This window comes from Protobothrops mucrosquamatus, unplaced genomic scaffold (genome assembly GCF_001527695.2).
Source record: "Protobothrops mucrosquamatus isolate PMUCROS unplaced genomic scaffold, P.Mucros_1.0 scaffold10, whole genome shotgun sequence".
In the NCBI taxonomy this organism is placed as follows: domain Eukaryota; kingdom Metazoa; phylum Chordata; class Lepidosauria; order Squamata; family Viperidae; genus Protobothrops; species Protobothrops mucrosquamatus.
In genome coordinates this window covers 4,703,957-4,718,811 of record NW_015386397.1, presented here as the reverse complement: position 1 = coordinate 4,718,811, position 14,855 = coordinate 4,703,957, and the positions used below count along the sequence as shown (strand labels likewise).

The 14,855-nt window shown below is 36.9% G+C and overlaps 1 protein-coding gene across 1 annotated transcript in view; it reads left to right on the top strand.

The window, feature by feature from the left end:
* Nucleotides 1-14,855, top strand: part of SRCIN1 (SRC kinase signaling inhibitor 1) — a 146,457-nt gene that overhangs the window by 102,742 nt on the left and 28,860 nt on the right. The window contains exons 7-11 of the mRNA XM_015810452.1: nucleotides 3,088-3,180; nucleotides 5,259-5,302; nucleotides 6,160-6,338; nucleotides 9,680-9,855; nucleotides 11,683-11,813. Coding sequence (XP_015665938.1) covers nucleotides 3,088-3,180; nucleotides 5,259-5,302; nucleotides 6,160-6,338; nucleotides 9,680-9,855; nucleotides 11,683-11,813 — 623 coding nt within the window. The remainder of the gene's footprint in view (nucleotides 1-3,087; nucleotides 3,181-5,258; nucleotides 5,303-6,159; nucleotides 6,339-9,679; nucleotides 9,856-11,682; nucleotides 11,814-14,855) is intronic.

Genomic DNA, 14,855 nt, shown 5'->3' with positions numbered 1-14,855 from the left:
TTTATACCCCGCCCTTCTCCCGGAGGACTCAGGGCGGCTTACAGCCAGTTTAAAAACAACTAATACAATACAATACAAAATTTAAGAAAATGATTAAAAATAAATATTTAAATAGGCCGCTTCTACTAAAATTTAGTTAAAACCAATTTAAAATACCCCTAGGCCAGTCCTGCCCGCTGAAATAACCAAGTCTTGAGGGTTATTGCTGTCTCATTAGCAAAGCAGAGCAGAGATCAGGTGAAAGGCCATGCAAGTAATGTTGGCATACATTTGTGCCTTCTTACAGACTGGAGGAAGACATGTTAAACAGGCTTCCTGCTGACCATTCCTGCTGATGACCACCCAAAAATCTCTTGATCTAGGGCCTGGGCAAGGCACTTCTTTTTGAGCCCCTCTTCTCTTCAGCTTTTCTCAGATAAGAGAACTAGTTGGAATAAAAAAAATGAGGGAAATCAGCCAAATTACAAATGTATGCTATCTTGACCCTCTGTAAAAAATAAAATAGAATGTTTTATTTTTTTCCAGATCTGTTTTATTTCTTTTCTCTTTTTAATTTGCCACGTGGTTGTATCAGCAGTAGATTAATCCAGTATAACGAAGTAAAATACTGTTGCAGCATTCTGTCTTCTGTGTACCTTTATTTAGATTCCCATCCTTGCAAGTTCTGCCCTTACATTACTTGACAACTGAGTGGGTAGTCTGAACAGATACTCCTAGTAATTACCTCTTACAGCTTAATCCTATGTATTCTTCAACATTAAGTTCTACTCTATAATGACGCTGACTGCTGTATAATTGCCAACAGGATTGCTGAACAAATGTCAGATCTGTTGTAGGCATTATATATTGAGTTCTTCCTTTTGCTTCTTTTGTTTCATTATATGCAAAAGAGGGTTATTTTGCTCATTTAAAAAAAATTAAATTAAAAATGGCAGGAAAATAGTTATTATAGCTATCTCTTGTGGGAAGCTGAAATCAAACTTCAATTAAAAGATGCTACTCGTGGGACAATTATCACCTATTTCCCAGCAGTAAGCAATAAAATGAGTGAAAATCTGCAAGCAGGAAACTTTCAACAAAGAAGAGAAGGGGTTTTGCTGAATGGGTCTTATTGTTCAATTAGATATTATAGAAAGCCCAAAGACATTGCTTGATAATATATTGTCTGGCTCCCCAATTAATGTATCAAGACAACAATGTGTCTGCTTATAATTTGTCAAGCTTCCTGCCCTATTTTTTAAGAAATCTTTAATTTTATAATAATGGAAAGCTTTGCATCCTGCAGAGCAAAGTATCATTCCCAAGCATACCTTGAGATTCCATGTGAATTTTTATTTTAGAAAATAAAGTGGGGATGGCTACAATCCAATATGTTTTTTTTAATCTCCTGCAGTGATAAAAAGGTGCTTATGATTGGCAGTCATCAAAAATTTCAATGTGGCCATTGCTCCCAAAAGTTTGATGACCCCCAAAATAGCATGATATAACATGTTTTGTGAAACCTTCATTTTTTAAATTTCATTTTGTTGTCTCAGTAGTACTGAAGGGCTGAGAAAGAAAATTGGAATAACTGATCTTTGATGCCACAATAGCAGTTAATCTATTCTCTCCCAATTTTTAACTTGTGTCTATCTCTTTACCCATAATTTTCAGGACTCTGAAAGCAAATTAGACAACATGAGATTGTGTGCCTTATCTCATGTTTAATCTTCCTATGCATATATATCCAGGAATGAGGATAGTTTCTCAGCTGACTTGAGTTGTCAGGGGGAAATGTAAGAACAGAGATCATTAGGATAAGATAAAAACAGAAAAAAGAAATGATTAGAAACATCAAGAGGGAGGGGGAGTGAAAGGTAAACAGGAGAGGTCAAAGGAATCAAAGTCATAGTCCTATCAGAAGTTAATGAAGTGGAAAAGGTGCTTGAGAAATTGCTCCTCAATTCAGAACATTGAAGAAAAATTGCCCGAAGAGGATGGGATGGACACTTGATGGAGAGAGTGAGAGAAGCCAAAACCACTCTTAGTTTCATGCTGTCTCATTTCATTTCTGCCTTTCCCTTTTCAAAGTAAAATCAAAGAGCACAACCCCAAAAGGAAAATGTGTGTTACCTCACTTTGGCCAACTAAAGGTACAGAATGCCTGAATTTTACTGGCATAACAGTTGCTTACACTAATTGACCTGCATCTTCCTAGGTGTCTACTTGTGACTGAGAAAGTAGACATACTTATTAAGTTGTTAATGCAATTGTAAGTAGAGTGAAATAAAGGCTACAGAATCACTGACAAAGACACATCTTGCATGTGACACTTTTTTACCTGATATAATGTGCTGTTTGGGTGGGATGGAGAAAACGGAATGAAGCACAGTGGATTGGAACGCCACATACCCCTCTGTACAAGTATTCCCATGCAAAATCTGATGTGCTAAAGTACCAGCTCCTCTCTTCTTCAGGCCAAAATTTCCAGCCTTGTATATTTCTGAGGATATGCTGTCTATACTAATCTGGAATTACAGGATTTGCATCTAAAGGGCATCAAGCATCGAGGAAATACCTCGTGCGGTTGTCTTCGTTTCAGGTTGTCAGCTTCCCAGAAATATCTAGGAAGGTCTTTATGAATTTGTGCTGCTTCCACAGAGCTGTTAGGCTCTTAATTTCCTGTCCTTAGGAAGCCTATTTTGGTCAATTGTTTCTTAGTTTTCACCCATCGTATGAGGCTGTTGTACCATCTGCAGAGCTTCAGAAAGTTACATGGACTTCTGTCAGGTGCTTTTTAAAGTGTAATTTTCTAGCTGTTTTGTGTGGGATATGATATTGTTTCTTTGCTAATATTTTTTCTTGCTTTGGTGATTTTATACTTTTAGCTTCTTTATATTATTGTAAACAAGTCCAGATTATTAAACTGAGAGACATGCAGGATGCTGTTTCAAAATTGAATACAAATAAATATATTGTATTCTTATTCTTACTCATATTGCCATAATACTAGGAATCAATGAAAAAAGCATATACTTATCCTAGTGCCTTGTCTGGAACTTTTTATATGTACAGTCTCTCTCCTTTTTCCACTCTCTTTTTATTAAGGGAACGCATGGAAGCGATGGAAAAACAGATTGCCAGTCTCACAGGATTGGTACAGAGTGCATTAATGAGAAGCTCAGATGGAGAGACTCCTAGGTAAGAGATTTGATGGGTAAAACTGCATGACTTGCTGCTGTTCCCCTTGGCATTGATAGAGATGGTGAACTTTTCACTCAATTACATCCTTATCCTGATAAATGTAAAGCAGAAAGTTATTACCAGATTAGAGATATTTTCAACAATCCAAACAAACTGGCCAGGTGGCTTTAATAGAGGATTAAAAAGAGAATGAATGCCACTATGATATAAAGGTTAGAGTATGGGATTTTGGCCAAATCTCTGCTCAGTAATGAATTGTAATAGATAAAGTGGCAAGATGCAACTAGACTTATTTTAATTGAAAAAAAACCATGGATCTTTTGCAGTTGATCACCCTAATTACAGGTGATCTTAAGGCAATAACTCACGATCAAATTTCCCCAACTCAACCAATCAGTGCATAGAATTTGTATTCCAATAACTATAAGACAAAGCACCTGGTAAAGCAGTATTTTGCAAAGATTATTTACGTATTTCCAAACTCACCCTTCCCACATTATATAACCCTCTACTTCAAGGAGAACCACTATTGAGGATACCACTTTCTTTATTGCATCAATTCCTTGTGAAGTACCATTGCACAGTAATCAGTTACCTTAGCTTAAATTATACTTAATTGGGCTAATAGAGTGGTAGTTATTGCTACGGTTTCTAGCACCCTCCTTCTTTTAAAGAAATAGGACACTGCCAATCCATGCTGTGTTGCTGGCTCCAAAAATTAAAATGAGAATGGGGTCATATAGCGAGTACTGCATAGACCAGTGATGGCGAAACTTTTAGAGACCCAGTGCCCAAACTGCAACCCAAAACTAACTTATTTATCACCAGGTGCCAGGTGGGTGTGGCTGCAGTGGTCATGGCAGACTGGGTGGGCGGGGCCAGGGTGGCAGGGGCCAGTCCCTCTCAATCTCCGAGGCACAGCACACGTGCCCACAGAAAGGGCTCTGAGTGCCGCCTCTGGCACGCGTGCCATAGGTTCGCCACCACTGGTATAGACGATGGCCTTGAAAGAAAGAGAAGGGAAGGGAAGGACATTCAGACTTGCAAAATTCTGTTACTACAGTTCCAATTAAAGCTTTAGGTTTCTTAGTCTGATCTACCTTATGGGGTGACAGATGAGATACAAAATCATTGCTTTAGCATAAATTCCTAGTACTACTTCTAGTTTGGCAATGTACATATGCCTTCCTGCTCTTTTTGGAGAAACAGATCAATCTCACAAGATATTAAGAAAAATCAAACTTTTTTAAAAAAAGAAATAAAACGTAAATCTTACTTTTTAACATTATTAAAATGCAAATATTCAGGATAAATAAGACAAAGTTTATGGGATAACATTAAAAAGAGACAGATCATAATTATAGCTCATCTACCATAAATTTTCTGTCAGGATATGTGGTAGAAAATTCTAAATTAATATATAATTTCCAGGAAAACTATAAAGAAAATTTTAGATCTTTGTGCATACCCTGTAATAAGAAAAAAAGGCTGTAAAAAACAAAAATCAATGAAACTCAAATAACGCTATGTAGAAAAATAAAGATAACAATGAACATAGTTTTATGCTGCTAGACTTATTTACATATTCCTGAGATACAGTTTCCCGAAGCAAAAGCTCTGCTTGTTTTCCTGGACTTTTCCACTTATTGTAATTCCAACCTTTAATCAAAAGCTCAGAAGTATAATGTTAATTATTTCTTCTTCTTACCTCCACTATCCGGCTTTCAGCTTTTCTTGGGAAAAAGCTTTGTACATTGCCCAGAGTCACATTGATTGAGTTAGGCAGCTTTATAAATCTAGTTAATAAATAAATAATAGAATTTTGTTCTATCTGTGACCCAGAGCATGTATGTCTCACACTTAAAGATGAAAATTCTACATCTGAAATGAATACATGTGTTTTCTATGTCTGGCATTAGTGCTGGCAGCCTAGAATATTATGAATGCAAGTAAGCTTCACTTATAATCATATACACAAATCACATGATATTACAGTATAACAATTTTTACTCCCATCCAAACATCTTAAACCTAGAAATGGTTTTGGAATATCTATGTCTTGTTTGTCATTACAGTGAGAAAACAGAAGGGACCAATGGAGGAACACCTCCATCAGCACGTAAGTGAGCATCTGAAGTCCCATCCTCAAATCTGATTTATCTCAAGAAAAAGAAGTCATCTTAGGTTCATCAATGGAGCAGTAAAACAAGAAGTATAAATTCCAATTGTAGTTGCTGTTTTATCTGGAACAAGAAGAAATATACTAAAATATACTATTTTTATCTTGATAGGTGGGCTTTAGAGTTAGGAAGTTTTCATGAAAATCTCCCATCCTTCCATTTTAGTCTTTTTGCTTTTGCTTTTCTCCTGTAAGTTATAGAAACCTGTATGCTCTTTTCATGTTCACTGCCAATTTTTCCACTTTTGAGGCTGTCTGGAACAAAATGGAAGCAAGAATTTGACTTCACTCTTGATTCAACTTCTTGATGATGCTCCACACTGAACAGATTTGATGCATGACATTAAAAATGCAGTTTAAAGTGAGGAAAGTTGTTCTTACCTTAAAAATAAATTGGCTTTGTTACAAAGATAAACTGAGCTAAAATAGTTTCACATAAGTATCAGGCCCTTCTGCATACTGGTTTGAAAGAAAAGAATTATATAAAGAGGGGAAGCCAACAGTGACTTTAACGCAGCTCTCTGCATTCTTGGAGTTGCTGAAAAAATAACATTATCTAGACCAATTTGTGATAAAAATTGAAGCCACTTGTCACTAGTGTACTTTATTTATGTAGAAGATATCACTCAAGATGTTGTCTTCTCTTTGATAACAATCCTATAATGCTTTGCACTGAAAATTACGGGATTTGTATTTTGTACCACAAGCTTGATAAAGGATCTTAATGACATAACCCTTTTCTTTTTTTTTAATCTCCATGGATTATTATGCGTTTCTGGTATTTTTTTCTGTTTCAGCCCAAAGCAAGAGCAATGTAGGGACTCCAGTTCCTGGACCTCCACCCCCATCTACTACTGGTACACCAGCTGGGCAGCCCACTGCTATCACTCGTCTGCACATGCAGCTGCATCTCCATGACTTGCAGCAGAATGCCAGTGAACTCCGCAACCAGCTGCAGCAACTCAAGAAGATGCAGGTAACCTGAGTTGGAAGGAAGATTATGTTTGGGCTCTTTTTCCAATGGAGGGAGAAATTTTAGAATATTATATTGGCTGAAGCTTTTCTCCATTAGAAATGATATGTTTTGAAAGCGAATGATGCTTCCTGCTCAGAGAGTGGCTGAATCTGATGCCCAGTTGTAAGAGTATGCTCTGTATAACACTAGAAAACAAATAAATTAGGTGAAGCAAAAGCATTGCAAATTTGTTCAAATTACTCAATATATACAGCTCTGTGAATTTAACTTCGCTTGATGCAGAATTTGGAGAGGCACTTGGAAATAAAATTATATTATTTGATGTAATCATATCCTTCAGAGAATACAAAATTGAAAGACATAAACCAGAACTTATTTCTTCTTTAAAGAAAAAAAAATAGTTTCTGGCTAAATTCCATAAGGAGAGAATTGATTTTAAGCTTGGCAAAAACTAATTGTGTCTCACTTTTCTTTTATAGAGAAAAGCAACAGTATTGATTCAGCAGTCATAGACACTGAGTTTCAATACTGTCCATTCCTCTCTTCCTGCACACACGTATTTTGACTCCATTTAATAAATTAACCTTTCTCTGTAATTTTCCATTGTTAGAGGGAGAAAGGAAGGGGCACAAAAGAACAAGGAGGAATGCAAATTAAATGTAGGTATAGAGAAACTCTATAGTTAAGCATTATCACATACACAGTGCTCACAGAAAGTCTTAGTGTAATCCTTGGCATCAACTAAGATTGCAAAAGGTTCTCTGTCTAAAACTTTGAAATGGTGTTGCCAATCAATACTGACAGTAATGGGCCACATGGATCCATTATCTGAATCTAGCTTGTTATTTTTCCATTTCTATTTGGGATTCATTTAACTTACCGTAGTTGATAAGATGGGGTTTAATCCTAAAATCTTTCCTTGTCCTTCAGACACCATGAAAAATAAGCCTTCTGCTTTCCCCATCTTGCCACAAGAGTTTGCCTTGCTCTCTTTTTGCTCTCAATTTTGTTTCTCTTTTCTGTTGACATTTATTCTCATTAGTCGTGCTCACCAAAACAAACTGCCTTGGTGCCAGGTGAGATTAATTTGGAGTCTGTGGCACCAAATAAAAGGGCAGATGGTAGCTGTGCATCCAGAGCCAGCAATCTGATCTCCCCTCCCAAACTGTGGGAGGTGCCTCTGACTTGCTTAACTCCAGAGATAATTAACAGTGACAGCTTGTTGGAAACTGGGAAGCAGCAAACAGTGCTGAGAGGTGGAAAGGCAAATGGCTCACACTCCCTCATTTCTCCCAGATGCTTTGAAATTCTGCAACAGATTTTATGTCCAGGTGTCAATCACTTGTAGTAACATCATTCCAATGGAAGGTTTTAGAGTGTGGCAAATTCATTCAACAAAGGGTGTTCCAAAGATAAATGAACTGGCATCCAATCCCATCAGACCCAGCTAGAATGGCCAATGGCAAGGGTTCCTAACACATTGGGCAGGGCATGTAAAATTCTATATGTAATCTGTGTAGTAGATTGACTAGCTGGTATGTTCTTTCATTACTTTGCAAATATAAGTAAAAGAAATCAAGCCTCCAAACTCTAAGGAAGAGAGAAACAAAAAAAAAATCCTTGACTGCCAATTAAGAAGTATTATTAATGTTAGAAGATTGCACTAGAATATATTATATTTTTAAAAATATTTGTTTTTAATCATTCTTAATTTGGAATCCAAATTAGTCTCATAAAAATTGAAACAATTCTAATTATGTATGCAGTGTTCCAATACAATTTCAGTATGACTATAAAAGAAGACGAAGTGTTAAACAATAGAGGCTGCCAGGTTTTATTTATTTCAGTTGTAGTATTTTACATATAACAGTAATAAGATTTAGAACACAAGTTCTAAATTACAAAATGAAAATTCTAAGCCTTTGAAATTTCATACATTCCTTGACTTTGGACATAAAATAATAATACATGGATATACCTTGTATACCTCTAAATGTAAAACAAATATTTAATTATTAAATTTATACATCACCATCTCGTCAGTAAAGCAACTCTGTAAATATTAATTTATGTTATGGGTTTTAGATGTACATTTAGGTCCAATTCCTCATTTACTGGCTCTTTTACCAATAGTTTTACATTGTTTAGGAGAAAACACAGTAACTGGAGGTCTTTTTAAATGCAGGTACATATAAACACGCCTTAATTATGTAAGTAATTCAATGTCACTTTTGTGTAAACTCTATTGGAAAAAAGTAATTGTATATATGTATGTCGTGCAAATGAATTATTTTATCCATATTCAGCATCTGTTTAGGAGTGAAAATTTAATGCTGGACATTGTCTACATAGTGTTCCTGAAGGGTATTAGAAGTACATCTTTCTTTAATGTTAACAATTCCATCTTACACCAATGATTAATTGGTCCTGACTATGTATGGAAGAAATAAGGGTTTTATTTGCTTTCTACTTTTCCAATTTTCCTTTAATGTCTTAGCTATGACCATGGAAAGCTATCATTCAGGCTGACCCTAGGGAGCCTTATCCTAAATCAGTGGTGGCGAACTTATGGCATGCGTGCCAGAGGCGGCACTCAGAGCCCTCTCTGTGGGCACGTGCACCATCGCCCCAGCCCCGCCTCCCACCGCAGCCCCCTCCTCACCAGAAGCTCCCCCAGAGAGTCACCCCCCAAGCGTGGGCCACGTGGAGCAGTGCAGCCAAGCACATGGCAGCCAGGTAGTGGGGCACGGGCAGAGGGTGTGGCCACCATGGCGCTGCTGGGCCACCATGGCGATCGGCGGGCTGTGGAGGCAGTGAGTGGCCTTGTGGGCAGGCAGTGGGCAGGGTGGATGGGGTGGGGAGGAGTGGGGGCAGGGCAGATGGGGGGCAGGGGCGGGGCTGGTTTTTGGGCACTCAGTCTCTAAAAGGTTCGCCATCACTGTCCTAAATCATAGCAAACTATAGAAATAACGGGGGATTGCACAAATGCACACAATCAAACATACTCTGTTCCACAAAAAATGCCACACATGCTAGGTTGGAGCATAGAAGGATTCCTACCTTCTAAATAGTGCCACTATTCACACAAAAAAATTAGTCTGGCAAATTTTTGTGCAAAAGCAATTCCGTTTGCTAGATCAAAGCAAGTACCATTGAAACAAAACCAGAATCACTAAGAGGAAAGTGATGCACATTGGGGAAGACACTTGATCTCTAGATACAGACTCTCCTTAATCCATCTTTTTGTGCAATCCAATATAGTGTGGATCTGATGACTGAAGCAATTTAGCTGCATTTGATTATTTTTCTGTTGCTTTTCTTCCCCCTCCCATCCATTTCAGCTTCAAAATCAAGAGACAGTGAAGACCATGTTGAGAAGGACAGAGACTGAAATCAGTGTGCGAGTGACCGACACCATGCGCAAACAGGAAGATCCCTTACAACGGCAGCGCACTCTGGTTGAAGAGGAACGCCTCCGCTACCTCAATGAGGAAGAACTCATAACTCAGCAGCTTAAGTGAGGATCCTGTAAAAATGTTCATGTTTATCTAGGGCAAGGCTAGATAAACAAGAAGGACTTGTTTGTCATAGTCTATCAGAGCTGTAGGGAGTGCCTCTGTATGCTATTTTTTTGGCTAGGTGGGAATGACATTTCAAGGTTAAGTATTCTGTGGGTTATAACTTAATATCATAATGCACAGTTAGATTTTAGATTTGCACTGCTGAAACATGGTTGGTTTGAAAATGTATATCTTGCCATTCAAGTAGGCACCAGTCACAGTGGTAATCGGTAATCAGTTGTTTAGTTTGGACAAAGAGACTCAGAAAGAATTTAGGAATTAAAAATATTTCATCCTTTTAAACCTAAATAGCTATAGGTATAAAGGTATGCATTGTGACAACATTCATAATCACAAGCTGTGATTGTGCAAATGAAGCCCTGCCTATTTTTTACAAAAGTTGCAATGCACATGAAAAGTGCATTGATTATGTACTTTTGGCCATCATCTTCACTTTCTTGGGTGTTCCATTTCAACTGGGTGAGACATCACAAAAAGTGAATAAAGCAGCCATTTTGTCTTTTCACCTCATTTTTTCTCTATACACATACACACTTAGACACTTTCCTTTCCCTTCTGCTCCTTCAACAGATTTCTGGAAAAGAATCAAATTACTTTTGTCAAATATCTGAATTACCTATTTCAAAAAGCTTTTGAAATTAGGTTGAGGGCTGTCTCAAATTAGGTCAAAGACCTTGAGTGATTCAAGCCTGGTGAAAATAATTCTGGAGGATTCATTCTGCTTCCTGGCTTAAGTTCTTCTTTGTCCGTATCTATTTTATCATCCACATGAAACTACTGAATTTCTCTGTATGTGAGGTATATGACAATGATACCATCCCTATCTTTTTTTATTCCCCCTTTATCTTAGATATCTTAGTTACTATACTGCTGAGGAAGTTGCATAGCTTCCTGGGCCTAATCATATTGATGACTTTTGGGAATTTCTCAGTGTGGTGTCTTTTTTTTTTAATTCATCAAATACATGTTACTTGAGACCATGTTGTAATGATTCTACATTAGTTCCATATATGAGATTTAACCTTTCAAATTGTACCTTTTCATTTCTTTAATGAAACTGCAACTTATTCCGGGGGTGGGGGGTATCCATTTTTTAAAATTAAAATACTTTCTAAACATAACTGAAGATTTAGTCAATAGTCACATTTATCTGCACATAATTTATTGCATGTAAAAATGATTCTTTTTGTCAAACTGATTCAGCCAATTTAAAAGCAGGCGAAGTTCTACGTTATCATTACAGTTCTATTTTCGTACCTTCCTGATTGCTTTCTACATCTCCAAATAACTCTGTCAAATGATTTAGATGTACAGTCTCTAGGGATTTTTAAAACTGATTTATTACTTACTAGCTTGATTCCATGTTTGTTTGTTATTTATTTTAGTACACACAAAGCACTAGCTTGTTCATATATACGGCCCAAAATAAATACAGAAATATTTAAGCTAATTCATTCTAGTGGACTTGAATTGTTCTAACTTTCTTGGTTTGGATCATAATAACAAACATATTTACATATATATAGAAGCTTGTAACTTTTCTCAGGCAAGTGGCTATTTAAGAGTCTATATGCAAGTTATACACTAGTTTACCCCATGGAAAGAGGAGAAGTAGAAGATGAAGGCTAATAATCAGGAAAGAAAGAGAAATTAACTTTCTTAGTGCTGTATTGCCTTCTATATCATTTAGAGGGAATGACAACAGATGTCTTTTCCTTTCCTTTTCTCCCTGACCTCAGTGTGTTATCTTTGTGTATCCACAGTGACTTGGAAAAATCAGTAGAGAAGATCCAGAAGGACTTGATGCATAATCACAGATTCATTCCCATACAAGAGCTGGAGGAGAAATCCCTGGTGCTTAAACAGTTGGGAGATACCTTGACAGAACTGAAGGGTGAGATGGGGCTGGGTTTGAGATCAGATAAATATAACAAAATTGGAAGAAGTCATCTATTCCATGGATGAGAAATCTTATGTGGTAGCATTTGGTACCATATTTACCAAATTCAATTGTCTTATAAAACAGTCATACAAACAAATCAGGAAATGTCTAGCCCTCATATTCATTTTAGAAATTATACTGAGAAATGTATAAGTAGAATATATTAAGACTATGCTGTGATTTGGAATTAAAGGCAAAAATATGTTTTGGAGCATTTATAGGTAGCACTTGTTTGCAGTTTCATAAATCAAGCACATATTTTCCTAGGCTTGAATGACAATTGCAGAGGATGGCCACAACATCCCAAAAAAAAGACACAATTCTTTTATCTACTAGTGGATGAATGGTCCTTTCTTGCTTACTCTTAGATTTGTTCCAGTATTTCTATTAGTTCATATAATATTCCATATTCAACAGTTGCTGACCTGAGGTTATTTTCCTTATCATGCATGTTTCCACAGCTCTTTACCCTTAACGATTGTTAATAACACCTTCATATTAAAATAATGTCTTAAGTTCTTTAAAAAGTAACACCAGAACAAAAGCAACAGCCCACACATTTCAAGACTTTTTGTTTAGAAACAAGGAAATGATATATTTTGTACATGGTCTAGATTTCTCTTGAGTGTGAATTTATGAAGGATTTTTATAATTTTTATAATGTTCTGACATTTGCAATATTCATTACATAGATTATGGACAATCTGGAAGCTATGGGTTTTCCAGGACATTTGTCATGAAACTTGTATTCTGAAGCTGGTTTAGACTAAAGACCTGCTAAGTCCAATAATCCAACTGTGATCAAGCAAATACCCAAAGAATTCACTAGTAGATCTCATATACAATCTCTAATGAGGCAACATTTTAAGTTACTACGTGAGCATTGCATTAGGTGGAAGTTTCCTGAAGTTAATGCCTCATAAGAGACTCCATTTTTCAGATGATAAATCAGTCTTGCCTCATTGCTTTTGAGGACTCCTCTGCTCATTCTCTTAAGTGGGACCAGACCCTGGATTCTGCTCCAAAGTCTTTCCTTCAGCTTTGCCAATAACTGTTGGTATATTTACAGTGGTCGTCAATATTCAATTGTAAATGTTTATAATCATCTTGTTCCAAAATATCATTTTACATGTTTTGAACAAAATAAGGAGAAAGAGAGAACACAAGAAAGGAGTGAGAATTTAATCATACTTTTATATTTGCTCAATAGTAGTAACTGTGAGAGGGATCTCGGAGTCCTAGTGGACAATCACTTAAACATGAGCCAGCAGTGTGCTGCAGCTGCCAAAAAAGCCAACACAGTGCTAGGCTGCATTAACAGAGGGATAGAATCAAGATCACGTGAAGTATTAATACCACTTTACAATGCCTTAGTAAGGCCACACTTGGAATACTACATCCAGTTTTGGTCACCATGATGTAAAAAAGATGCTGAGACTCTAGAAAGAGTACAGAGAAGAGCAACAAAGATGATTAGGGGACTGAAGGCTAAAACATATAAGGAACGGTTGCTGGAATTGGTATGTCTAGTTTAACAAAGAGAAGGACGAGGGGGGACATGATAGCAGTGTTCCAATATCTCAGGGGCTGCCACAAAGAAGAGGGAGTCAAGCTATTCTCCAAGGCGCCTGAAGGCAGGACAAGAAGCAACGGATGGAAACTGATCAACGAGAGAAGCAACTTAGAACTAAGGAGAAACTTCCTGACAGTTAGAACAATTAACCAATGGAACAACCTGCCTCCAGAAGCGGTGAATGCTCCAACACTGGAAGTTTTTAAGAAGAGACTGGACAGCCATTTGTCTGAAATGGTGTAGGGTTCCTGCCTGAGCAGGAGGTTGGACTTGATGACCTCCAAGGTCCCTTCCAACTTTATTATTATTATTATTATTATTATTATTATTATTATTATTATTATTATTATTAGAATCATTCATCTTGCTCTTTAGCTTTGCATGGTCAATATGTTAAGAGAAATATAAGAAGTTACCTACTGGAATATGTTATGCATTCCCTAAACTACTTCAGTAATTCACACCCAACCTTGTTTACTGAACATTCTTATCATATTCTGTGCTGGTATTTTTGTTATTTCAATATTGATCACTACATTAAGAGACACCAAGAGGCAAAAAGTAGTTTGTTATCTTTACAAGACTCAAGATAGACAGAAAAGCAGACAACAGCACCCAGCCAAAGAGCTGGACCTTTCCCTTATCTTCTTCCAGATAACAGTACTGCATATATCTTTACTTTGCATATAAGACAATGCAACTTTTCTCTCAAAACCTGTCTCTCAGCATGATGGTCTCTCAGGTAGAACTCTCATCAGCTTTATTTTATGCTCTCCAATTACTATCAGAGAAGTGCTGTGCTTGCAATCTTGTACATACATCATAAGGAGTAAGATCCATTTTCTTTTTTATTGCATTTGTACTGGTTTGATTACTGCGAGGACATGTAGTATGTGTTTACAAACTTTTCTCTATGTATCTGCTACCTGGAGACAATGCTTCTGTGCTTCAAGCAATTGGATATCGGTTTGTAGTGCTATTTTAAAAAAATAGAGCCAACCCAATAATCCAGAGGGTAATATACTTTATTCTTTTGTGGTAAATGTGCAAAACATCATTACAATAGGATCAAGAGAGAGTTTACAGAAAATCCTAAGGTTTTCCAATAAATGTAAAGACCAACTATGCCTTTGGTAAATTATCCAAATGTCAGTCTCATTTCCACCATTTCCAAATACTTCCCTCTCCCCTTTCACATTTTGAGTTGTAAATGTCAAAAAGCAGCTTGACAGCATTTTGTTTTCTAACATTTCTCGCTGGGCCTTTTATTGTCAGTTTTGCCAAGTTTTTGACATTTACGTGAATAAATCAAAATAAAAGGAAAGTGGTGCAGATATAGTGGTGGGATTCAGCCAGTTTGCACCAATTTGGCAGAACCGGTTGCTCAGGCCCAGAATGGACTTCCAGAAGCGGCATCCACA